This window comes from Theropithecus gelada, chromosome 15 (genome assembly GCF_003255815.1).
Source record: "Theropithecus gelada isolate Dixy chromosome 15, Tgel_1.0, whole genome shotgun sequence".
Taxonomy (NCBI): Eukaryota; Metazoa; Chordata; class Mammalia; order Primates; family Cercopithecidae; genus Theropithecus; species Theropithecus gelada.
In genome coordinates, this window is record NC_037683.1 from 105,467,906 (window position 1) to 105,494,995 (window position 27,090).

Consider the following 27,090-nt stretch of genomic DNA (forward strand, 5'->3'; position numbering starts at 1 on the left):
TTTAAAGTACCACAGAGTTGGTACTATCTGCTAGTGAACCGAGATTGCACCACTGCACTCCAGCCTGGGTGACAGAGACTCCGTCTCAAAAAAAAAAAAAAATTGTTATCTACCAAACACATGTATGGTATTTTAACTGCTGATCTTTAAAGTAGAATCATTGTAGTTAGGTATGTGTGTATTCTGTATACGTATTGCTTGCTGTTACAGTGAACTTCTAGTTAGGTATGTGTGTATTCCGTATACGTATTGCTTGCTGTTACAGTGAACTTCTAGTTAGGTATGTGTGTATTCCGTATACGTATTGCTTGCTGTTACAGTGAACTTCTAGTTAGGTACGTGTGTATTCCGTATACGTATTGCTTGCTGTTACAGTGAACTTCTAGTTAGGTATGTGTGTATTCCGTATACGTATTGCTTGCTGTTACAGTGAACTTCCAGAAAGCTTGAACCCTGGGTGAGGAATAGCTCAGGTGTTTTTTAACCTGTGGCCCATGTTGGCCTTTAGAGGTAAACCTCTTGAAATGAAATGCAAAACTGTATGTACTAGTGTTTATTCTTCTCTCTAGGTTCTGGCAAATCTTCAGGGATAAACTGTGCAATAACTGGCATATTGATGATATGGCATATTTGTATAAAACCAAGGTTACTTTTATCTTATATGTAACACTAGTTTTCCATAAGTCATAGCATCTTCAGCTTCATTTAAGATACAAAGTTATTTAAATATATGAATTACTACACTTCTTCCTGACTTTTTACTTAACAGAAAAGATGCTGTACCTTATTCTCTGGCTTCCCTTCATATGGAAGCTAGTAGAAGTTTGCTTCCTTAAATGCAAAAATAGTTTCTATCACAGCTTCAAGAACATCGTGTTTACGCTTCTGTGACACTAAATCTCAAATTATCTAGGTAGAAGAAAGAATCCTTTCTTCAGCTGACATTAAATCGGTTACACTTAATGCAGATTCAATCAATTAAGTTCAAACTGACTAAAATCAAAAAGTATGGGAAAAAAGAAAACTACCTTCCTTTATGTCTTTAATGTCCGAATCAAAAAAGGAGAATGTGAACCCGCTGGGCTGCTCAGCGCCACTGGTCAGAGCTGCAGGGCCCTGGATTTCCTCAGGTTTCTCTTTAGCACAGTCCTCATTCCAGGGTGTGTCCTCTTCCTTTTCACTGGTATATTTTGTAGTTTGGAATATTTCTTTCAGATCCATAGCAATATTATAATACATTTCTTTAGACACCTCAGGTAGCTTCTCAGCTTCCTCCCTTTTCTTTTTTCGTTTTGCTTTACTGAAATGACATATATAGACGTGTGCATCACAAAGAAACAAGTTTTGGAAAATTTCCAGAAATCAGGAAAAGAAAAAATCCTGGACAACTTTAATTCTGCCCTTTCAACAACCAGGATATAAAACTCTACTAATAGACAAATAAAATAAAACTCTACATATAAAACTCTACTAATAGAAGTAAAATCTTGACCAATAAGCTTTTTTTACACAAATCTCAAACAGCTGCATGAATCATATTCTATTATCCTCTGAACTACATTCAGAAATTATGCCTAAACTATACAGCTAGGTGTAAGGAAGGAAATCACTTAGCTTTACTAGGCCTCAGTTTCCTCATAGGCAAAATGAAAACTGTAGGCCACATGACTCCTAAGATACTGGGAATTTTACCAATATCTGGTAAAACTGTAAATCCGTTATAGAAATGAATTATAAATATGTAAAGTATAGTTTCTTTTGAAATGAAATTTTTGTTACCATAAATCTATCTGCTCTATATTTAGGAATGAATATGCTTTTCTCTTTGATCTTGGACAAAAAGTTACATGGCAGTTTCCAATACTGAATTTTGAACTAAGAAAATATTAAAATCCTTTTTCCTTTAAGACCAGGCCAAAGTTTGTAATGTATTACCTGAAATAATAAGTGAACAGGATATCCAAATAACCATTCCTAGTTGTAGAGACCATCTCAAAGGGAGAAACTTTTAATATTTCAGTAAATACACCAATCTGGTTAGGTTTTAAGACAGATATACTTCTTATGAAACCAAGCTCTATAAAAAATGGTAGGCAGTTCCAAGTGATTTTCATTTAACCACCACGTGGTGGCTTTAAAATTTGTCCAAAAACTCTTTGTTACTTCTTCCTTCAAGAGGTGGAAGTTAATTCCCTCATCCCTTGAGTGTGAGCTGGACTTAGTGACTCTTTTAATGGACAGAGTAAGGCAAATGTCATGATACATAACTTCTGAGACTAAGATCACAGCAAAAGCCAGAAGGACCTTGAAAAAACTGTTAGTAGAAACCATATGGCCTTTGAGGAGGTTGCAGATAAGGGCTTAAGAGAAAAATAAGGTAAATCCTGTTGGAAACTGGAGAAGAGGGAATCCTTGTAATACGGTGGTAGAAAGTTTAGCAACACTGTCAACTGCATTGTGTGTACTGTGGAAAATGGAAAATGTACCTAATTAGCTGGGTGATCTAGCTAAGGAGATGTCCAGGGAAGTGTTACAGGTATATTCTGGTTTCATCCTACTGATTACAGTAAAATAGGAGAGAATGAAACTAAAGGGAGGAATATTTTTTTAACGGGAACTAAGAATTCATGGTTTTGAAGACTCCTAATCTCCAGAAGGCAAATGACATGAAATTTAAGAAAGGGATTCTAAGCAAAGATCGACTCTATGACAGCCTTAGAAAAACATGGTCTAAAGAAGGGGTTGACAAACTATGGTCCATGGGCCAAGTCCAGGCTGCTGCCTACTTATGTCTGAACTGCAAGTTAAGAAATTTTTCTTTTTTATCATTTGAAATGACGGGGAAAAACAAACATCATTTCATGACATGGAAAAATTATATGAAATGAAAATTTCAGTGTCCATTAATAGTTTTATCGGCACACAGCCTTGCTCATTTCTTTACATATTGTCTGTGGCTGCTTTTCTTTTACAAAGGTAGAGGGGAGTCTTCACAGCAGAGACGATCTGGCCTGCAAAGCCTTATCTACTATCTTGCCTGTCACAGAAAAATTTATAGACCTCGGTCTAAAAATAAAACAAAATTCTTTGTTAAGACCCTAAAAAGAGATAAGAAGCTTCCAACTGTTACCCAGGAACAGTGGTGCACACCTGTAGTTCCGGCTACGTGGGAGGCTGAGGTGGGAGGATCACTTGAGCCCTGGTGTTCAAGGCTACAGTGAGCTATGATTATGCCACTGCACTGCAGCCAGGTGACAGAGCAAGACCCTGTCTCTAAGATTTTACAAAAAAGAAAATAAACTTCAATTGTTCAAACAATAGGGTTTCTATGGAGGTTAGAGGCATTATCTCTCAGCAGTTTCAGTAGAAGCCCAAGGTTAAAAAAACAAAAAAGGCTTATCTCAAAATGATATGTGTGACTTTCATCTAACAGAGTGAATTCCAAGAAGATTCAGATAAACTATGAAGATTTTAAGAGAATTATATTATCAGAACTACCACTAGACTGGACTGGTAGGTACAGGAACATTTCAAAATGAATAGGCTTTTGGACTCCCAAATTTCTATAAGCAAAAAGCAGGTTGAGAAAACTACTCAGCTGTAAACCTGTGCCAGCACTTATGAAAAGAGAAGGATGATCCAGAAAACCGAGTCAGGAAGAATTATTCCTAGGCCCTCAGTCCTAATCAAAGACCTTCCAACATTTGTCTCTCTAGATTTCAGAGTTACTATGGATATGTGACTCCTTTGTGCCTGTCTTCCTTCATTGAACAGTACCTATAGTGGCTATCCAATGCCTGTTCCACCACTCTATATTGGAGGAAGGGTAGATAACTTGCTTTTTTAGTTCGTAGGTCTTCTTATCAAACAGAACTGCACTCAAGGTACTGTACTTAAGGAGTAACAGAGAAGCTTCTTCTGTACCTAGATCTGATTTGAATGATGATATCCTGGATTTTGAGCTGATGTAAAGGGATGAGGCTTCTTAGGAGTATAGGGAGGGGGTAAACATAGCCGTATTTGTTCCATTATCTGAAATACGGATTATCTGAAATAATACACAAATATCCTACATTGGAGGGAATATTAATATGACTTCTACTTTAGTCTAAAATGTGATTCTTTTTAAAAGAATCCTTTATTTTTGGAACAATTTTAGGTTTACAGAAAGTTACAAAAATAGTAGAGTTCCTAAATAGCCTTCACTTTGGTTTCCCTAATGTAATTTTGTATGTATGTAACTATGTAATTGTATGTAACTGGAATATAATTGTCAAAATTAAAAGATTAACATTGGTAGATTACCACTAACTAAACTCAGACATCGTTTTGATTTCACCAGTTTCTCCACAAATTGTCTTTTTTGTTTCAAGATTCAATTCAGGATACCACATTGCCTTTTGTGATTTTCGTGGCTACTAGCAGTTGGAAAATGAAGGATTTAAACCAAGCTGTTACTGGTTGCTGTATATATTCCCCATATTTATCCAACTGACTGCACATCTATAGGAAACAGAAGCTTCTACCACACTAGGTGGTTGAAAGGTTGCCCCCCAAAAGCTATGTCCATGTCCTAATTCCTGAAACCTGTGAATGTTAACATTATTTAGATAAGGAGTCTTGCAGAGATATTAAGGTAAGGGTCCTGACATAAACCATCCAGGATTATCCAAGTGGGCCCTGAATGCTATCACAAGTGTCCTTATAAGAGGCACAAAGAGGAGAGACAGACAGAAAAGAAGAGGCCATGTGAAGATAGAAGCAAAAATGAGAGTAATGTGGTCTCAAAGCCAAGGAACACCAAAGGATTGATGGCAGTCACTAGAAACTAGGAGAGGCATAAAACGGCTTGGTTTCCCTGAACCTCTAGAAGGAACACAGCCCGTTCAGTATCTTAATTTGGGACTTCTAGGTTCCAGAACTGTAAAGAAATAAATTTTGTGATTTTAAGTAACCAAGTTTATGGTAGTTACAGAATTCACAAGAAACTAATATGAATAAAAGGCATCATACTGGAGTAGGAGTACATATCATTTATAGATTCCTCTGTCAAAAGGTAAGAACTCCTGCACCACATCAATAATTTCGCTCTAACTCTACCTGCACTACCCCTACCCCACCAATCTTAATACAGTGGGACCAATGAGTAGGATATTGGTTCCTATCTACATTTTTAATTGTCTGAAATGAGATTAATTTACCTGATCCTATTGCTAAAAGAAGTAGCTCTATTTACCTTTCTTTTGGTTTATCATCTCTTTTTCTTTCGTAAGTGGCATGGTCTTGCTTCGTTGGATCATAATGTATGATGTCCCTACATAAAAAAAGGAGGGGAGGTTAGAACAGAGAAAACAGAACACTGATACAAAAAGTTAATAGCAAATTATAATTCAGCACTAGGAAGATTCTAATTTTGCAGCAATAAGAAGCCATATGACATCAAAGAAGATAACGAGGATCTTACTAAAAATAATAGATACTTTTTTTTTTTTTTTTTTGGAGATGGAGACTCGCTGTGTTGCCCAGGCTGGAGTGCAATGCCATGATCTTGGCTCACTGCAACCTCTGCCTTCCAAGTTCAAGCAATTCTCCTGCCTCAGCCTCCCAAGTAGCTGGGATTACAGGCATGCACCACCACACCCGGCTAATTTTTATATTTTTAGTAGAGACGGGGTTTCAGCATGTTGGCCAGGCTGGTCTCCAACTCTTGATCTCAGGTGATCCGCCCGCCTCAGCTTCCCAAAGTGCTAGGATTATAGGTGTGAGAAACCGTGCCTGGCTGAAAAAATATTTTAAACTACCTACTTTTGAGATTTCCTGGATTTTTTTTAGCTTTTAAAATGATTTTAAACATACTAAAATACATACAGGTAAAATGATATACTATCTGGGATTTGCATAAAACATTTCATTGTGTAAAGCAGGGATTGGATAAAGGTATAGAAGAAAACACTGGTCACATGTTGGTGACTGTAAAAGCTAGGTAATGGTGTACAGGGCTTTCATTACCTTAGTCTCTCTAAATTGCATGCCTGAAAATTTCCATAACAGTTACATTTATATAAATAGTTTTACAGTTACTATTTAAACTGTTTTCCAATTGTTTCACTAATGAAAGCGATGCCGCTATGACATCTAAGTATAAATACAGAAATAATTTAAGATTAGTTCCTTGAAGTGAATCATTGGGTCAAAGGTAAGTATATTTTTAAGGCTCTGATACATATTGCCAGCTGCCTTCCCAGGCCATTAAAAGAGACCTAGTTTTAAATTGAGTTCAAGAAGACATTTATGGCAAAGGATGATGTGGTAGAATGGGATGGAATATAAAACATACTTAAATTTCTTAGCAGCTACTGATCCTTTGTTTGTAGAATTGCTTAAGTTGATTTGCAAAACACTTTGTACAACATTCAGGGCTTTCTTTTTTTCTTCCGCAAGCTCTTCTTCCTCAGCAGTTTTCTTTTCATTTACCTCTTCGAGGGAAAGGGATAATTAATAATCTCTTGGAAAAAACAGCCTGAGAAGTCTCAATCATCAAATATTTACCAAGTACCTAAACATGTACAAAATCCATTAAGACAGGAAGAAGAAAAGTTTAACCTCATTTCACTAACCTCCATATCCCAAGACCCTCAGCCATAGCAAACTCAGAAAGTCTGCATGACCAGATAATGAAAAGTCCTACTTCTGTTCCTAATTATGAAACAATCTGAATTTAATGGCTTTCAGTAGCAAGTCTAAAACTTTTAAGGTAAAGACTGGCAAATGTAATAGAGCAAGATACTAATAACTACAATAATTCTAGACTCTTTGATTTTTTTAGCATTCTAAACATAATCTAAATTATGTAAATCTAAAAATGATAAAGACAGTGAAAAATGGTAATGGTATATCTGACAATATTAGTGGATAGTTGTTTCAGTCTTTGATTCAATAACAAGTATTATGGGAAAACAACCATATGCCCTACACATACCAAGGCATCATGGAATTTTACAAGCTACTATCCTCAACTACCACAAACAGACAAAAATATCAGAGAATAAAGCTAAACAGCTAGTTTGGATTATAGAAATACAAAAGTAGTCTAAGCCTGTATGACTTTCAACTTACTGCAGGATATAAATAACCAACTAACAGAAACTAGAATAAAATGCTGATTTAAGTACTCTACAGGGATGCCCCCAAAGTTTCTAAGAGTTCAAAGGAAGTTGAGATAGTGTTTAACTGAATCAAAAAATGTTTTATAAACTAGGTAGAGTTATGAGGTAAGAAAGATAAAGTTGAATCCCTAGAGGTGGTAGGAAAGCATGCTAGGTGTTGGAAACAAAATGAACACATATATTGAAATAATAAAGTACAAAAAGTTTACACTGCGTTAGGTTGAAACATGGAACTGCTAATTTTAACAACTTTTAACTATCAAAAACATCAATTTAAATTTTAATAACCATTAGGGAAGTAGAATATAATGCTGAAAAAGGCTCAAGGTGATATAGGCTGGCTGTGTTGCTTACTTGAGACACAATATTGTGCCTCAAAATTTGGGAAGTGATCAGGTGCAGTGGCTCCATGCCTATATTCTCAGCACTTTGGGAAGCTGAGGCAGGAGGATCACTTGATGCCAGGAGTTTTGAGAACAGCCTGGGCAATACAGCGAGACCCTGTCTCTGGAAAAAAAAATTAGCTGGACATGGTGCCACGTGCCTGTAGTCCTAGCTACTAGAGAGACTGAGTTTGAGGTTACAGTAAGCTATGACTGTGCCACTGCACTCCAGCCTGAGGAACACAGTGAGATCCTGTCTCCAGAAAAGTAAAAAATGTTGAGAAGGAAAGAAAAAAACAAACAACGGAGGTTCTAAGAATGGACACGCCATCAACACAGAAAGGTTGAGAAGAGCTGGTTTGGACTTGCTGAGTTTTAACACAAACTCAGGGAAGCCTGTGGAAAATATCCAACAGGCATTAATGACCAGTTGTTAGCTCAGCAGAACAGCAAGGAAGAAAGAAGACCCAAATTTGAAAAACAGTCATGTGCAAGTGAAGGCTAAAGTTATAGGGACTTACGGAACCCTGGGAAGAACCCATTATTGGAGGCAACAGAAAAATTAGGAATCAAGAGTTAAGAAAACCAGGAAGTTATGCAATTGGAAGCAAAGTGAACATTTCAAGAAGGGATGATCAACAGTGACATATGCTGTAGGTTAGCTGAAGAGGATGTCACTGGAGACGATGCCACTGCACTTGGAGAACAAGTTGTTTATGGCTTTGATGGAACACATACCCAAAGAGTTGTAAGAAAACAGACAAAATTGGCAGAAGAAAATAACCTCTCTGTACCTTCTAAATGAAGGTTATTCTCCAGGTTCTGTTCATTCTTGTGTTTTCAACATGGAGTTTTGAGTGAGAAAGTCAGGTAGAATACAATGCTGGAAAGAGCTCAAGGTGATGGAAGCTGGCTGTGCTGCTTCTTGCAGAATAGACACTGTGCTTTCAAAAGTTGGAAAAGGGCCAGGTACAGTGGCTCATGCCTATAATCTCAGCACTGAAACAGAATTTGGGAGGACCCTAGAGAATTCATTTTAAACCTCTCTGAACCTTGGTTTCCTGAAACAGTCCAATACTGTTAATAATCACCTCAAAGAATTGAGAAGATTAAATCAGATTGTTTTCAATAAAAAGCCAACTGCTACTGAATTAGATGTGATTTACTTTTTCACTTCAAATTTAGAACTGAAAGAGAGATGGAGTAGAAACTTGAAAACTGGCATGGTTAGAGGAATGGCTTTTTTGGGACCACAAGACCTAACTGTGTGTAGAAAAAGGAAGAAGCTAGAAGGGGAAGAATGAAAATGCCAGTGATGAAAGGGGTAATAGGAAGTAGGAATGGTGAGGATTAAAATGCAGATTAGATTAATTCAGGAAGGATTAAAAAAAAAGAAGTGCAGAGAAGTTCTGAGATTAGGAGAGGGAATTAGGGAGCTCATTCAAGCCAGCCACGTAGGAGGTAAGGTGTTTTTAAATGGGTAAGAGGAGAAGATCCTGTAGAAAAAGTTTGGAAGTACTGCTGTGAAAAATGCTATAGTAAGTGAAAAGAAGTAGAATTAGGATGCTTCTGATAGCATCATTACTCTTAGATACATTCAAATAGGGATAAATTCAAGTAGAATGGCATTCAGTGATACACAGCTTTAAAACATAATCTGCACCAGGTATGCACATTGGAGGACGATGAACACTCTTCCTTTTAGAAAGCCAGGAGTGACTTAACCATCTTCCATGGCTTCACACAGAACCTGCTGATCAACTGACATAGGCTGCCAGGTAGGAAACTCAACTTCTTCTCATACCAAGGATGGGATGGAGGAAAATGGGACCTTTGGTGAATGCTATTTATTCCTTTCCTTTCTGGCAGCTCGAAGTAATTAAATTTTCCTAAATTACTATGTAAAAACTTAGTATTAACTGTACATTTGGTTATAAACTCCTCAATCCAATGTCTTGGGATGGAGAGTTTCTTCATGTGTTAAATAAAGGAGGTACACTAGGTGATTTCTCAGTGTCCCCAGATATGACATCAGGACTCTGGACAATGAAGCATTTACCTTCCTGTTCCTCTTCACTGTCACTTTCTAGAAATCGAGAGTCCATGCGGAATCTGTCATCAGTGCCAAAGTGCGACTGTAAATCCATGAGCTACACAGACAGAAAACATACATAATTGATAGCCACATTCCCAAGAAATTGTTTCTGACGAAGACTGTCAATGTTCACCTCCCCACACACTGAAATTCACTACATTAAGATGTTTGCCTACCTCCATCTACCTATGAACCAATCAGAGAGGATCACAGAAGACTCACTCCCCAAATAAACACCCCGATGCTATAATGTAGGTTAAGGTTTGCCTGCATTTACTCAGATTTAAGGGCTATGTCAAAAAATAAGGACATGTCGCAAGTTTAATTATTTTCAGTCTTCACTAACCTTCTGTCCTGCTCTGCCCTCAAACTGAGGTTTAATTTTGAACCTATTACTGTCATCTTCAGAATCAGATTCCTCATCATCACTGCTATCAAACAGCTTCCCAGATGTTTTACCCACAGACTCCTGTGAAGAAACAGAAATGTTTATTAATAGCAGAGGCAAACAAGTAGCATTTCCTTCATAAGGTAATCTTCTCTCTCACATTGAAAGCCAATAACCCAGACTCATCTACCAGGAATGAGTAAATGGTGGGTCAGGTGGAAATTCCTGACTCAGTGAAATCTAACTGGCCTCTGGGATCACTAATTCAGAGGCTCCCCAGTGAAGCCTGGATTTGAGGAGGTAGTTATCACATGCAAGAACAGTTTCTGTAGTGTTTCACTAATATTGATGTCATGCTGCAGATGCTGTGGAGAATACAGGTTCATATATAAAAATCTCCAAAACCCTTGTAGTCTCAATGTGTGGTGACCTGGCAAGCCCTGGGTCTCACTGGGGCTCTCAGGAGGGTTTTATGTTGAGATTGGCAGTTGTTTGTGATGTGGATCTGCAGAAGTAGATGAATGTCCACAGGGACATCCTGAACTTCTTACTTTTACCCTTTCCTCTCCTGGATGGCTTTGCTCCTGAGTCGTTGTCTCCTCTGTTTCACATTCACTGTCAGAACCGAAGATGATGTGCGTTGGCTTATCCTCTGGATGACCATCCTAGGGAGGCCATCAAAAGCATTGCATCTTAAAAAGATTGATGACGAAGACTCCAAAAGCAATTGCAGCAAAATCCAAAATTGACAAGTGGAATCTAATTAAACTAAAGAGTTTCTGCATAGCAAAAGAAACTATCAACAAAGTAAACAGACAGTGTACAGAATGGGAGAAAATATTTGCAAACTATGCATCTGACAAAGGTCTGATACTCAGAATCTATAAGGAACTTAAACAAATCAATAAGCAAAAAACAAACAACCCTAGTAAAAAAATGGGCAAAGGACACAGCAGACACTTCTCAAAAGACATACACGGCCAACAAGCATACAAAAAAAATGCTCAACATCACTGATCATTAGAGGAATGCAAATCAAAACCACAATGAGATACCATCTCACACCAGTCAGAATGGCTATTACTAAAAAGTCAAAATAAAACAGATGCTGGCAAGGTTGCAGAGAAAGAGAAATACTTATATACTGCTGGTGGGAATGTGAATTCATTCACCCACAATGGAAAGCAGTTTGGTGATTTCTCAAAGAACTAAAAACTTTATGATTTGACCTAGCAACCCCATTAGTGAATATTTGCCCATAGGAATATAAATCATTCTACCATAAAGACACATGCACACATATGTTTATTGGAGTACTATTCATATTCATTGGAGTACTATTGGAGTACTATTCAGCAAAGACACGGAATCAACCTAGATGCCCATCAATGGTGGACTGGATAAAGAAAATGTGGTACACAGGCCCCACGGAATACTATGAAGTCATAAAAAAAGAATGCAATCATGTCCCTTGCAGCCACATTGATGGTGCTGGAGGTTATTATCCTAAACAAATTAAGACAGGAACAGAAAACCAAATACTGGATGTTCTCACTTATAAGTGGGAGTTAAACGTTGAGTACACATAGGGGAGCAGTAGGCCAGGTACAGTGGTTTGACACCTGATATCCCAGCACTTTGGAAGGCCAAGGCAGGCTGATTGCTTGAGCTTAGGAGTTCGAGGCCAGCCTAGGTGACATGTTGAAACCCCATCTCTACAAAAATACAAAAATTAGCTGGGCATGGTGGCACATGACTGTAGTCCCAGCTACTCAGCAGGCTGAGGTGGGAGAATTGCTTGAGCCTGGGAGGTGGAGGTTGCAGTGAGCTGAGATCATACCACTGCACTCCAGGGTGACAGAGTGAGACCCTGTTTAAAAAAAAAAAGGGGGGGGGACAATCAAAACTGGGGTCTACTTGAGGGTGGAGGGTGGGAGGACAGTGAGGATTGAAAAGTTACCTATTGGGCCAGGCACAGTGGCTCACACCTGTAATCCCAACACTCTGGGAGGCCAAGACAGGCGGATCACCTGAGGTCAGGAATTTGAGACCAGTCTGACCAACATGGTGAAACCCCATCTCTACCACAAATATAAAAATTAGCTGAGTGTAGTGGCAGGTGCCTGTAATTCCAGCTTCTCAGGAGGCTGAGGCAGGAGAATTGCTTGAACCTGGGAGGCGGAGATTGCAGTGAGCCGAGATCACACCATTGCACTCCAGCCTGGGCAACAAGAGCGAAACTCCATCTCAAAAAAAAAAAAAAAAAAAAAAGAAAAGAAAAACCACCTATTGGGTACTATGCTGATTATCTGGGTAACAAAATAATCTGTACACCAAACTTCCAAGACACACAGCTTACCATGTAACAAACCTGCATCTATACCCCCAGAACCTAAAATAAATATTGGAAGAAAAAAAAAAAGCATTGCGGCTTAAAACAACCCAATCTCAAACTGAATATGTCTAAACCTATCACTCCCTTCCCCTGCCAAGTCTACTTCCTGCCCTTTTTCCTTATCTAGTGAATGCCATCACCACCTGTTTATATGCCCAAGACTGAAACTTACAATTCCTCTTTCTATCCCTATCCAGTTATCACCAAGTCCTATCAATTAAACTTTTTGGTATCAATTCAATCAATCTATTCCCATTGCTGTTCTCATGGTTTTGACTTTCCACCTCCCCAAAGGCTCTCCTTGGTTCCAGATGGACCCATTCAATTTGTTTTCATCGTAGTCTGAAGGATCTCTCCCAAACAGAGGTTAACAAACTTTTTCTGTAAAAGCCCAGACTAAATATTTTAGGCTTTGCAGGCCACATATGGTCTTTGTTCTGTATTTAAAAACTATTTTTAGCTTGAAGGCTGTACATAAATAGGTCATGGGCTGCACGGCCTTTGAGGTGTAGTCTGTCAACTACTGTTCCAAAATAGACACAATTAAAATTCTTCTCTCCTTTGCTTAATCTTCTCTCCTTTGCTTAAAATTCTTAACTCTCTTTTCATTTTATGAACAAAATCAGACCACTAGCCTCATTTCTTGCCACCTCATGCTGCATAAGTTTTAGTTACACTGACTGAAAACATTCACTCTTGTATAAACGTTCCTTTTTCCTAGAATGAATGCCTTTCTGCTCCCTTCCCACCCTTTCACCTGGGCCTGACCAATTCCCACAGATCGTTTCCTACTACTCAGCTCAGACTATAGAAGCTCCCAACTGACTTGGTGCGTCTCCTGTGTGCTGCCAGGGCACATGGGCACAATCTCCTCCTGGCCCTGTGTAACTGAACTGTGACTGTCAGCATGCCACGCCATGAGCCAAAAACTGTATGAAAGGCAAGATCATCATCTTCATACTATAAATCTGGCACTTACTATCAAGGTGTACTTAACAATTGTTAGAAGAATGAACAAAAGCCCGTTACAGTAAATCTTGAAGACTTGGCAAGGTATAAATCCCTTGACAAGTGACTTATATGTAAATTCAGACACATTTGAATACATTACTTAACTATACCAGGTATAGCTTCTAAATGAAAGAAAATTATAAAGAAAATTTCAGATAAACCAGATGAACAAGTTAACTCAAGAACCAAAACATGAAACTGGTGAACACCAGGACAATCAGCTCTATGGGGGCACACCTCACTTCATGGGAAGGAAAAGCTGGCCTTTGTGAGCTCTTGTTAAATCCATACATTGAAAATATACTCACCAACTTTGCCAGAGCATTATGCACCAGCTTCTTCTGCATTTCTTTTGCTTTTTGCCTCGCTTCCAAGGCTGCCAAACGCTTCTCATTGTCTTCAGCATGCTTACCTTTAGCACTCAGATCTGACGAATTACTAATAGAAAGTGAGAAATCAGTTTTGATTTCCCAAGTGTCCTTGGAAGAGACCTTTGGTGATTTCTTGAGAGATGTGAGGCTGCTTGAATCAGACCTCTCTTCCTCTGAAGCTTCTGTCTTTGTGGTACTATGGCAGCTGTCTTTGTCAAAGCCTATGTTGTGAGTCTTTGCACTAAGACTTAAGGACTTGTTACCTTCTAATGGCCCAGAAATAGGATTCGTACTTCTGTTTTCAGAACTTCTAGGGGATACTGCCTTGCGATCCTGGCTCTCAAAAGTGGTCTGTCTTTTTTGAGGCTGAATATAGTTTGGGCCATTCGCCGCCTTTGCATGTTGGCATGCAGTCAGTTCACCTGATGAGCCATTAACATATGGGGACCCATCTTCCATGGATGTGATACTGGGATCCTCATGTTTCATGGAATTTTGATCTTTATTAATATTGTTAGAGGCAACATTGTCTTTCAAGGATTTTTTCATTGACTCCTTTTCATATAGACAGCCTACTCCCTTGAAAGCCTGGAATTTTGGCTTTAAATTGTTTTCCTTTGGTTTCTGTTTGCCACAGGTGTTCTCCTCTCCTTCTAACAGGGAAGCCACAATCTCCTCGGGATGAATACACTGTTGGCCTCTGCGGAGGCAAGTGGGAGCCTTGGGGCTTTTGGAGCCTCTGTCAAACTTGCACCGGGTGGTGGTTTCTGGTCCATTACTCTCCGTATCTCCATTTGGAACCTTCAGATCACTGCCAGCCAATTGTTCCAAATCAGCTAAAGTGAGATTCACACGAAGGCAGTTTTTCATCATGGCATTATACTCCTCATCTCCTTCAGAGTCAGCTAATTCTGATGCAGAATCAGCATCTTCACTGCTACTGGAGTTAGAGGGAGATTTACGATTAAGAGACTTTAATCCACGACCAAGGGCTGACTCTACATTGCTTTTTCTTTTTTGTAGTTTAATACAGTGATCAGAAAGCTCACAGTTTTCTCTATTTTTCAAAGAAATTTTCTTTGTAGATTTTTCCATTTGTGAAAATTCTGTTATGTTTTTGACCTTAGCAACATTTTTTTTCATTGCAATGATTTCATCTGTATCTCCTGAGTCATACTCAGTATCATTTCTCATAATATCATCATCACTATCATGGCAAGAGACATTAGTTTTGATACCTAAACCTATTAAAGAATGCAGTTTGTGAATGCCTGATTTGAAATCATCCCTTACAACTTCAAAAGGTTCATTTTCAGATTCATTTATTGAGGGTTGTGTAGTTCTCTGTAGGTTTTCCTCTTTTGTAATCATCATTCTCAATTCATCTTCAGAATCAATATCATCATCAGAAATGCTGTTTCTCTTCTTGGCAGTTTCCAAGCCAGAAGTCTTAAAAGGTAGATTTTTAAGTTTTTGAGTATCAGAAACAGGTACAGGAGATGATTTAGAAGGAGTAATGGAATCACAAGTTCTTTTCTCTGCAGCCTGTTGCTGTGTTAAGGGTGGTCTCTCTATTACCCTCCTGGGCCTTGTACTCATGGCCAGAGACCCAATGGAACTCTTATCCTTCTGCACTTTTATCATCTTCTTGGGAGGGCCATGAAAGTCAGAGAACTCTCCTCGCCGTTTCTTACTCATAGGGTCATTCCCTCCTTCTAATTCCCAAGTCAGGCTGGATATAGGAATGGTGTTTGTGAAATCCTCCCCTATCTTCTTTAGGTTGTGGCAGTATTTTGAGGGATCATATTTTATGACGTTACGCAAGTGAAGAAACAAAACTAAAGCACTTGGTTTTAGGAAAACTTATCAATCTTTGACACAAAAATTACTGCTTAATCTCAAATAAGTCATTTACCCCCCCTTTCAGTTTCCTGTAAAAGAAAATGAGGGCTTAATTAGGTTACCTTTCAGGGTCTAAGAAATTGAGCTTTCTATGACATTTTCTGAGTTAAAGTCTAGTATCACCACTATTAGTTGGCAGAAATTACTCGGACTGTAGATAGGTATTATAGCAAACCTATTCAGATTATATTATAGGTACACAGGTCTCAGGGCTATTTTCTGTAAATCACAGAAATCCATCCATCGAGCTGATACAGTAAAGCAAAGTTCTGGGTTCAGGAGAACCCACAGGACATGGCCACATGTGTGTCCCTTACTCTCAAACTCTTTTGGCTATTTCTGTCTTCCCAGTTCTTACTCATCCTAACTCATTCTCCTAGCTCAATAACATCCACTTCACATGAACTCACTCCCTGCAATCATTTTTTGGTCTTTATTAGAAAGCTGGGCTGGGCACGGTGGCTCACGCCTATAATACCAGCACTTTGGGAGGCGGCGGTGGGCAGATTACATAAGCCCAGGAGTTCGACACCAGCCTGGGCAACATGGTGAGACCCCGTCTTAAAAATAAAAATTAAAAATTAAAAAAAAATCTAATAAATCTTTACCAGGACTATGTTGACATTATCCAGGAAAGATTCTAGTTAACATCGATGTGTTGTAATGATGGCTGTCATTTGCAGATTCCCTAAAGCATGTGAACAGATAAGTATTAAGGTGCTTTAAGCTATCACTCTTTTTTGTTTTGAGACAGGGTCTCACTGCTGCCCACGCTGGAGTGCCATGGCATGATCGTGGCTCAATAAAGCTTCAACCTTCCAGGCTCAAGCGATCCTCCCAACTCAGCCTCCCCAGTAGCAGGGACCACAGGCATGTGTCACTGGGCCCAGCCTGAATTTTCTTTTATTAATATTTTTTGTAGAGTTAAGAGTCTCACTATGTTGCCTATACTGGTCTCAAACACCTGGGCTCAAGTGATCCTCCAGTGGCCTCCCAAAGTGCCGGGATTACAGGTGGGAGCCACTGCACCCCACCTTAAGCGATTACTCTTGAAAGTCCCTTTGTTCAGTAACTACTTATACGTGTCAGTTATATGTGAGGTGTGGCAAAAAGTGTCTATTGTCTCTACTGTCCTTCAATATTTTCCTCTTTGCCATCAGCAGCTGCCATTGGTGGAAAGCTGGAAAGTGGAAAAGAAGAAATCAGTACTTTCTTGACTTTGAGCCACCTGTAGGGAGGGCAGAAGTCACAGCTATGTCCAGTGCAACTAGGGCCTGGATTCAGGTAGTGGCTTCAGTGGCACAGTAGCTGAGAGCTCTGAGGACACACGTTTTTGCTTCTCTAGTCCCAAGGGGGTAGTGGTTTACTGCAGTTGTCAATCAGTGGGCAATCTGACCTTTGGCTTTTGCTCCTCCAGCACTTGTTTAACTAACTGCATATACTATATTCCCTCTGTTTGAAACACCTGCTACTGTTTCCCTTACTGACTGACACCAAGGTTAAAAGCCAAAGAATACATCAAGACGGCTGGGTGCGGTGCCTCACGCCTGTAATCCCAGCATTTTGGGAGGCCAAGGTGGGCAGATCACGAGGTCAGGAGATCAAGACCATCCTGGCCAACATGGTGAAACCCCATCTCTACTAAAAATACAAAAAATTAGCCAGGCATGGTGGCACACACCTGTAGTCCCAGCTACTTGGGAGGCTGAGGCAGGGGAATTACTTGAACCTGGGAGGCAGAGGATGCAGTGAGCCAAGATCGTGCCACTGCACTCCAGCCTGGGGGAAAGAGCAAGACTCTGTCTCAAAAAAAAAAAAAAAAGAAAAAAAGAAAAAAAGAATATATCAAGACACACTGCTCAGAATTCCATGACACCAGTCTTCAAGGTCTTAGACAATGTGACCTCATTGAATAGGTATTAGAATTTGCTCACACTCTGCTCCAAACTATTTCTCAACCCACCATCCTCCTGCTTGTCCACGTATTTTTATCTACTATTCCTACTCCCAGGACTACTTCCCATCACTTCTGTTAATTCACAACCTACCTGAATTCTAAAGCCTTCTTTAATGATGGTCTCCGGGTCTCTCACACCTCTTTAGCTCCTTCAGCAATGGCTTTGAATCCATGTATGATAATATGAATACATTAATAAACCAACCTGCCTCTTTGGCACTCATCATTTGAATTACTTAATTGTATAAAACCTCAATCCATTTTCTCATGCTCTAATTGTTTCATACATGTAGGTGAGTACCAAGAAACTGGGAACATGCAAACAAACACCTAAAGATTTACTGATAGAGACAGTGAAATGCTAAAGGTATTTTACAAGTACCCATCACTGTGGTAAATAATTACTTTGACAGGTCAAAGGATATTTTACGTTTATGTTGATTTTTAAGGTGAAGAACAGGTAAGACTCTTCCAAATTTGCTCACAACCCAATTCTAAAAGAAAAAAAAAAAGAATTTATTTACTATATGTGACACAAATGGAAAAGATTTAATAACAATATTAGGTAAATACAACAAAAAAATCAGTGGGCTATGATTACTGTTGGGTTTACTTTTCTGACAATGAGTTACCAAAGAGAAAAATTGTGAGAGGAAAGGAAAAAAAAAGGGAGATTTGGAGCAGCTATCAATCCCAAAGTAAACCATGTAGGATGGTTTACAAAAAACACAGGCTGCTAATTTAAACAGGCAAACTTGGGACCTGCCTGTATTCTTGGCTACCTATGTCCCTTGAAAGTCCACCTCTGCTTGAGTTTTGATTTTTCTCTGTAAAATGACAGAGAACTATGCTTAACTAAGAGTTGTAAATGCACCTTGAAAAATCACAAAGTCCTATTTATGTTAATTGCCTCAAGAAAGGGGAAAAGAGGAACTGGTTTTAGACATGACACCCACGACCACATGATCTCAGGCATCGGTTCCCAAGACCATGTGATTGGCTCAGGCTACAGAGGAGACTCACCTTATGCCCTGGCACTTCTGTCCCTGGCACAGCTTTCATATGGAAATCCACTCCTCCTATCTTTTCTAACAAGTTGGTGTTATCTGTTGTTGATTTTTCTTTCTTAGCTTTTGCTTCCTCTCTCTCTTGGGCCAATCTGAATCAAAAAGAAAATACAAATAAAAGAGTCAAAACAATCAGCCACGTAAAATGGCTATTTCACTTTAGGTGAGCCTAAATGAGCACTATAAAGTAAACAGCTTTGTAGTATTAAAAACCAAAATAAAACAAAAATGCTTTGTTAGTAGCATAATAGTTTACCTACTTATCTGAACATACAATGTTTTTATTGTAGAATACTGGAAGACAGAACCGTGAAGAACACAAAACATATTCTGTATCCCTCATCCTATTGTTAATATTTTGTCTGCTTAACTTCATCTTTGTTCTATATGTAAATATACACATTTTATAATGTAATCCAAATATCATAAGCACAGTTGGGTACACTTCATTTACCAACTTATACATTCTTTGAAAACATCACTATGATTGCTGCACAACATGCCTTTCCACCGATCTACTGTAGTTTATTGACCAGTCCCTCACCACCAGCAACTGAGCAATACAGGGTTGGACAGCAGTGAGAAGCTGTGCTGTCAGGGCTGTCCCACCACAGCACGAGAGTTCTTTTCCTAGCCCACCCACTACAGTCAGTCTCCTGAATCCCTGACATGCATGCTCACACCTGTGCTCTGCTCCAGTGGATGTCCCAGTTCCCCTTTATGGAAGACCAAGACCATGGATCGCAAGTTCTCTCAATTTCCCCCTTTCAATTTATATACGTTTGACACTTTATGTTATTTCTCTCCATTCACTCTTCCCCATGACGAAGGTATCTTTCGGAGCCCAGTTTGTTAGGTCTTGATTATCTGTATCCTCCTAATGAAGAGAATGCCACCTCTTCTGATTCAAATCACCGCCGCCGTCTTCAAGCCTGGACAACTGCACAGAGCAGTCCTCACTGGCCTCTTTGCCTCTGTCTCTTTTATGTCCCAGAAAAACCATCAGACCCATGCTTCTCAGGCATATTCATGCAGATACTCCAAGCAGCAGCACTGTGTGTTCAACCTGCTCAGCATGGGGCCCCAGTGCCTGCACACAGTAGGCTGGCAACTGCTGCTGGAATGAAAGGTATATAACCACCCTGTTCACAGTCTGAGGCTTCAGCTGAAGAACAAAATCAAATTTTCACCTTTTCCATAAGACCAGTCCCCAAAACATGCCTCAAAGTAGCTGCTTGCCACTTGTTTTAGAATATATCTGTTCTTGTTACATTTCATTGGTCTGGAACAATCTTATCAACTCTCCTGGTCACTTCTATCTTTTTCTTTTTTTTTTTGTTTGGAGACAAGAGTTTTACTCCTGTTGCCCAGGCTGGAGTGCAATGGCACAATGTAGGCTCAATGCAACCTCTGCCTCCCAGGTTCAAGTGATTCTCCTGCCTCAGCCTCCCAAGTAGCTGGGATTACAGGTGCCCATGACCACACCTGGCTAATTTTTGTATTTTTAGTAGAGACGGGGTTTCACCACATTACCCAGGCTGGTCTTGAACTCCTGACCTCAGGTGATCCACCCGCCTTGGCCTCCCAAAGTGCTGGGATTACAGGCATGAGCCACTGTGCCCGGCCTCTATCTGCATATTCTTAAATTGTTTCCTATTTTGAAAACTCCCAAACTAACAATACCTTTTCTTCCTGAAAATACCTTTAGGATTTTAAAAGCTCTAACGGCTTTTATAATACATTGTCTTGTTCTTAAATCACTTGCATAATCACTCTTATGCCTGTCATACAGTGATCTCCTATTTTCTTTATATTTTTGTATGACACCAGCATTAATAGTCAAAATCAACATAAGCAATTCAGAAGTCTACTAAAATTTAAATGCAGACAATGCTAACATTCAGCAACTCCATTTTCTGATATAAACCTAGTGAAACGCCTGCATATACATAGGATACGTGCTCCAGGATCATCTACAACCATGAAAAAGTAGAAACAGTCATGAGTGGGAAGGGACCACTACACTGTGGTATGACCATTTTCTGAAATAGTACTAACAATTGTTATAAAGGGAGAAGCTCTACATTGCCACAAAAGGGTGTGTTAACAAAGAGAAAATAAGTACATATATACTTTCATAGCTTATTATATACATACGTAAATGCACGAAATTATCCTTTTTGTTGGCGTCTGGCGTGAAGGGATTCAGAGTTGAAAGGGATTTCAGCTCCACTAATAATGTTTGAATTTGTTAAGAATATAATACCATATTACTTGATAATTTGAAATAATATATAAAACCACTTACAATATTAAAAAAAATAGGGTTTAAATCCATGTGAAGCAAAACTTACCTGTGCAAAAAGCTTTCTTTTGCTAGTTGAATTTGTAATGTTCCACCTTTCCATTTTGTTTTATTTAAAACAGACATACCTATAAAGTAAAGAATTACTACTCAAGTACATGGCAATGAAAAATATTTCAGCTTGTGCTTTTTCTAATTATTTAGTATCAAGTAAAGTAGGCTTGTTTATCACAGAGATCCATGGGAAGTGGAAGAAAAGAAATGAGACCTGGAGAGAGGGAGCCTAGGCTCTTGTCTCATGTTGACAACTTACCAAAAGAGTCTTTACACTCCCTATCTCACAGTGTTACTAGATTGGAATGAGGCAAAATGTGTAAAAAGTAAAGCAAAATTTATTTGCAATTTGTTTATAAACAAATGTCAGGAACCTCTGAATAACTGACATTTAATGTATATTTTATTGTTATTTCCTATAACTATAAAACAATCATCTTTTCAGGTGAATCAGAGGACACTCTGGAATCCTACAGCACCTTAATTTTATTTACCACCTCATACTAATTATCACTGTAGAACTTGTAGATGAATTAACTGTGAGTAACTGAACTGTTTGAATTACTATGGCCTAGTAATTGATTTCTCTGAGTATCTGCTGTCAGCTTCCTTAATAATACCATTAACAGAATTTTGTAGGTGGTAGATACTATACTAAGTACGAATGTATCGTTTATTTTTGAGACCGAGTGTCCCTTTGTCGCCCAGGCTGGAGTGCAGTGGCACAATCTTGGCTCACTGTAACCTCTGCCTCCCCCATGATTGTCCTGCCTCAGTCTCCCAAGTAGCTGGGATTACAGGTGCCTGCCACCAAACCCAGCTAATTTTTGTATTTTTAGTAAAGATGGGGTTTCACCATGTTGGCCAGGCTGGTCTCAAACTCCTGACCTCAAGTGATCCACCTGCCTTAGCCTCCTAAAGTGTTGCAAATGTATCATTTAATTTAATTCTCACAGAAATATTATGAGGCAAGCACTATCTTCTGTCATTCATCACATAAGCAAACTGGGGCTGAGAAGTTTAAATAACTGCCACAGGTCACAAAGCCTAGTTATGTATTCTTAACCACAACTTCACATTTGTCACATATATTCCTCACTGAAAAATAGAATAAAGCAATCTTTTTGCAAATGAAATTATGAAAGACTGATTGCCCTCTTCCTCTATTAGCATGTTCCCTTTACTTATTTTCTGTGTCTTTTTTCACTTTTTGGCCTCCAAATAACTAGAATATGCTACTGTGTCAGTGGCAGTATGGATTATCTCCCGTTCTTCATTGAAGGCCACTGTTTGCCCTTGACTTTACTAAACTTATCAACAAGAGATTTCACAATTTCAAGGATATGGTCTTACAAGGGTGTATTGTAAAGCTCCCTCCTTAAGAGTGTTTAGTGACAAGGATTAGCTCCCAAAGAAATGATCAGACTGAGGGGGAATGTGGCATGATATTCAGTGGGATATATGTAACAGGCAGTTTCTATGAAAGTTTGATTCCTTGTCCAAAATATTTGAGAATAGCAGTTTTAAGTAAACTTACTAGCAAGTGCTACCATGTCCGCTGATGCCAAATGCAATGGACCTAAACCTGCTGAGTCAAACGATACTGGAATTCTCTTGATCAACTGCTGTCCCTCTAGATAACGTAAAAACGGCTGTGGAGGTTTAGGCTTAGAACCAAAGGTATTCCAAGTTACAGAGTGATACAAACTGGCCAATAGTATAGAAAATTTATGATGATCTTACATTTTTTCAGGTCTGCTTCTGCTGCACTGATGTTGATATATGCAAAGACTTTCTGTGGGTTTCCTAAAAAAAAAAAACAAAAACCAAAACACAATTTATTTAAATTTTTATCCAGAGAGCAATGTAAAAATGGTTGTTTCTAAATTAAAAAAAAAAAATAGTTCTTGAAAACTTATTCTTTCAAGCATAAACCTTGTTTTTTATTTATTGGCTATAAAAATAAGCATGATTATCAAAATATTCCAAAAAATAAGAAGAAAATGTACAGTAGTCAGTTAAGGAAACATTTTGATTGTATGCTAGTGATAGTCTACTTAATGGGACACTTAATCAATGTTAGAAAATTCTAGCTCTCAAAACTGGAAGTTAATATGTTTCTGAAATCAGATGTTTAGAATTTAGAATTTTTTCTTATTTCAGAAATGAATTCTGGTCAAGTTCCACATCACACATTGTATCTCCAAAACATCACTAAAAACTTTTGGTGTTCAGAGCTAACATTTATCTTGGGGTTGTTTTATTTTCTAGTACTTAACCTGAGTTATGTCTGCCTATAACTACCCAGTGAAGGACCATAAATTTACCTTGGTCATCTTTCCGTGTGATGATCTCCACATCCGAAACTTCTCCAAATCTGCTGAACTGATTTTGTAGGTCTGCCTCAGAAATGTTCTGGCTAAGGCCACCCACATAAAGCCGCTTCGTTTCTCTGTTCACTTTCATGAAGGCTGGTCATATACGTGGTGTGTTCTAGTGGGAAAAGTAATTTTCTGTATACAGAGAAGAAGAGTTCTTTCCCTTAGTTCTTCTAAAATCTAACAAAACAACTACTTCCTCTGAACCGTCTGTATCACATCCGTCTCCTGGATCTGTATTTCACTTCCGATTGTATTGCTTCCAAATTTTAGTCTTGGAGGTTTTGCCGAAGACCTACATCCACATTTTTCATGAATGTACTTTGGAACAGCAACCCTATACCCATATAGATACAGGTCTAGAGGTTTTTTCCTCCAGATGGCCATAATATTACTCTATCCCTCTTAATGTTATGTATTCACGTTTTTAGATGTTTTTCCTTGATTCATTCATACATTCATTTACTGTCTGTAACAAAGGCTGATAGAAACAGGATGTAGCAGGTAATGCACTAAAAGAGAAAAAGAGCTAGTCTACCTCTTCCTAATAGTCTCCGCCCCCAACCTACTCACCCCAGCCTTCTTTCTCCGGGAAGACCCAAAGAAGTGAATACAGAGGCTAGGAGCTCCTGGAGCTCCTCATAGTCACAAAAGAATTAAACAAATGGCACAATATAATGTCACAATAAAAGTGCTGCAAAGTGGGGTTCAGTCACAAAGATCAAGTGATATAGCGAATACAGACTTGTGTTTTTGCTACGTGCCTGCATTGTACAAAGTAGTTTGCATGTTTCCCACTTTTCAGAAGAGCAGAAGAGGTTGTCACTTTCCCAATGCCATACCGAAAATTAGTGAATCCAGGATTATAATGCAGGTCTAACTTCAGAACTTGGAATTCTTAACACTATACTATGAAGGTTGCTGGATCACAGGAGACTCAGGAAAACTTTTCCAGAGGTACTAGGGCCCATCATAATTATCTCTCATTTCGTTTAGCACCCGGCAGGCGCTCAGCTCTCGCCCTGCCCTTCCCCAACAGCTGAGACTCTTTCCAAACGAGACTCCCAACCAGCGTCCCCACATGGCATGTATTCTGGGCAGAGCTCCGGCCTACCTCTTCCTGACAGTCTCCGCCCCCAGCCTACCCACCGCAGCCTTCTTTCTCCGAGAATTCCCAGAGAAGTGAAGAGAGGCTAGGAAACGGCCCTGTGAATTCTCATGCCTGAAACCCACTCCTCACCACGTCGTTCACCTAACGCCAGCGCCGCTGCAGCCCTTAACTTCTGGTCACATGTCCCAACGGACCATCCTCTCTTCCTTCCTACTCGATTTGCAACCCAGCCTCCTAAGGTTCCGTTACCACAATTCAGTTCCCAAGAGCTTTTAATTTCCTTTCCTCCTCCCACCTTCCTTGACGCCTCCGTCACCTCCCCCTCAACGACCGCAAAAAAGCCCAAACCAAAATCCCCTAGTTTCTATTGAACACTATCGCTGTGTGTACCAATTCCTGGACTAGGTAGGCCTAAGTGAGGAAGTAGGGGGGAAAAAAAATAAAGAGGCACTCCCCTCCACGTGATCCCAGCCCTGCCTCTTCAGTGACGCACGCGGCCGGGTGGCTCCAAGGCTGCCGGCTGGGGTGAGCAGCGGAGCACTTGGGCTTGGAGTAGCAAAGAACACGCTCTCCCGAGAAAGTATAGGCAGTGATTAGACAGCCAGGGAAACGTGTGTAGGGACGTCGAGGACCCAGGCTCTCGGGCGAGCGTGTAGTTGGACGGACAGGGCCGCGGGGGTCACGCGGGGCTCTCCCGCCTCCCCTCCGCGTGAGCTCCGGGATGGTCCGCGCCAGGAGCGCGCGCGAGGCTTGAAGCGCCGGTGAAGCGCTCAGGTCGGAGTGACAGCGGCGCTGCCTGCCAGGCTCCGGTCAGCAACGCGCCATGGACGCAGAGCTGGCAGAGGAGCGCGTCTTGCAAGCTGAGATCGCGGCGGTGCGGCGAGCGTGTGAGAACCCACCGGCGCCCTGGGAAGAGAAGTCCAGAGTCCAGTACGTGACCCCCCAAGTTCCCCAGGCTCCGCTGACCGGGGTTCCCGGGCCAGGCGGGTGAATCTCCACAGACATACTCGGCCTCCTACTCCCAGCCCCAAAATGTGGGCATGAACTGGTGTTGATCCTTTCATGACAATGGCCTAGAGTTGGGAGCAGCGCGTACGGCGCCCTGCTGTAAACGCCTTGCAGATTATTGGCTCGTTTAATCGCAGTCGTCTGTGTGGATGACTGACAAGGAGAAAGTCTTGACTATGCCCCTAGCTAGATAGTTCCGCCTCCAGTAAGCAGAGGTATCTCTAGTTGGGATTTAGTAACTCCGTTTGATTTGATGGCATTTGTTTTTAATGGGTCAGCTAACCATGGCAAGTGATACTGACTTTTTGTTTACGATGACATAAAAATTCCCTTGAAAAATAACTTCGGTAAAAAAGTAAGTTGATATCAAGAAGAGTGGTTAATATAGCCTGTAGGAGAATTTGACATTCCTCTAAGGTAGGTGCTACTGTTGGCCCTGTTTTATAGTTGAAGATACTTGTTTTACATTTGAAGATACTGAGGCTCAGAGGAGTTAGGTAGCTCGTCCAAGGTTCCAGAGAAAGGAATTGTCAGAGATGGATTAGGAACCCAAAAATTTAACCCCAAAGTCTGGGCACTTCTGCTTTGTTGAAGGAGAGGGAGAGAAAAGCTCTGCAGCCGTAATTATGTATCATCATCTCAAACATGGAAGCCTCGCGAAAACAAACTGTCTTCAATTTTTGAGTCAAGACTAATTTGACACAGGTGCAGAGAGAATGAGATTTTTTATTTATTTATTTATTTATTTATTTATTTATTTTTCCTGAGCTAACTGGAGAAGAATTGGTAGAAAATGGGAAGGAGGAGATCTACAGAAAATGTCTGCGTGCGGTCGTGAAAGTAGAGGAAGCTGTGACTGGTAAAAGGGAGAGGAAACAGGTGTGCCCCTCCTCGAGTGAGAGTCATTGTATTAAAGACCGTTGCTACTTGAGGTGTGCTCCGCAGATGGGATGCTTCAGCATCACCTGGCGGTTTGTTAGAGCGACATCCTGACCTACTGAATCAGAATCTGCATTTTAAAAAAAAGATACCCTGCCCTAACAGATGATTTGTGTGCACACTTTGAAGTTTAAAAACTGAGGAAAAGTGTTTTCTTTACTAGCCACAAGATTTCATTAGTCCACATGGTAAAGTAGTGTCAACTGAAAAATCATGAGATCTGCAAATTTTGAGAGACTGTTTCTTAAGAAGGGTTGCAGCCTGCAAAGTGGCCATCCTGACAGGCTGGGAAGCATAGTCTCAGGCAAAGCAGAAAGGCCCGCACTTCGGAAGAGGAGGGATTGGGGCAGGGATTTATGATGGATGAGTGGGCTATGTATACACATTACAACAGGTTATAGGAGGGGCTATGAATATTCACGAAGGGAGATGTGCTCACATGTACTGAATAAACATGCATATTACATACATTCCATGTTCATTTTGGGGAACTGACTTAACATTTAAATGCATTACAATTAGGCCCTGTATGTCAAAAGTTGAAGGAGGGAAGCAAAGGT

General features: G+C 39.9%; 2 protein-coding genes across 4 annotated transcripts in view; one reads left to right on the plus strand and one right to left on the minus strand.

Moving 5' to 3' along the window:
- Window positions 1–24,999, minus strand: part of NOL8 (nucleolar protein 8) — a 28,223-nt gene extending 3,224 nt beyond the window's left edge. Inside the window, exons 1-13 of the mRNA XM_025359978.1 lie at window positions 24,725–24,999; window positions 23,422–23,607; window positions 22,838–22,900; window positions 21,090–21,168; window positions 18,692–18,827; window positions 18,094–18,162; window positions 13,747–15,624; window positions 10,584–10,697; window positions 9,991–10,113; window positions 9,609–9,699; window positions 6,338–6,476; window positions 5,237–5,314; window positions 1,029–1,300 (exon numbers count right to left, since the gene is read on the minus strand). Coding sequence (XP_025215763.1) covers window positions 1,029–1,300; window positions 5,237–5,314; window positions 6,338–6,476; window positions 9,609–9,699; window positions 9,991–10,113; window positions 10,584–10,697; window positions 13,747–15,624; window positions 18,094–18,162; window positions 18,692–18,827; window positions 21,090–21,168; window positions 22,838–22,900; window positions 23,422–23,560 — 3,181 coding nt within the window. The 5' untranslated portion in view covers window positions 23,561–23,607; window positions 24,725–24,999. The remainder of the gene's footprint in view (window positions 1–1,028; window positions 1,301–5,236; window positions 5,315–6,337; window positions 6,477–9,608; window positions 9,700–9,990; window positions 10,114–10,583; window positions 10,698–13,746; window positions 15,625–18,093; window positions 18,163–18,691; window positions 18,828–21,089; window positions 21,169–22,837; window positions 22,901–23,421; window positions 23,608–24,724) is intronic.
- Window positions 24,871–27,090, plus strand: part of CENPP (centromere protein P) — a 272,813-nt gene continuing 270,593 nt past the window's right edge. For 2 of the 3 annotated variants that reach the window (XM_025359993.1, XM_025359995.1), the window contains exon 1: window positions 24,871–25,513. In XM_025359993.1, coding sequence (XP_025215778.1) covers window positions 25,407–25,513 — 107 coding nt within the window. In that variant the 5' untranslated portion in view covers window positions 24,871–25,406. The remainder of the gene's footprint in view (window positions 25,514–27,090) is intronic. The other variant, XM_025359994.1, reaches the window with a different exon arrangement.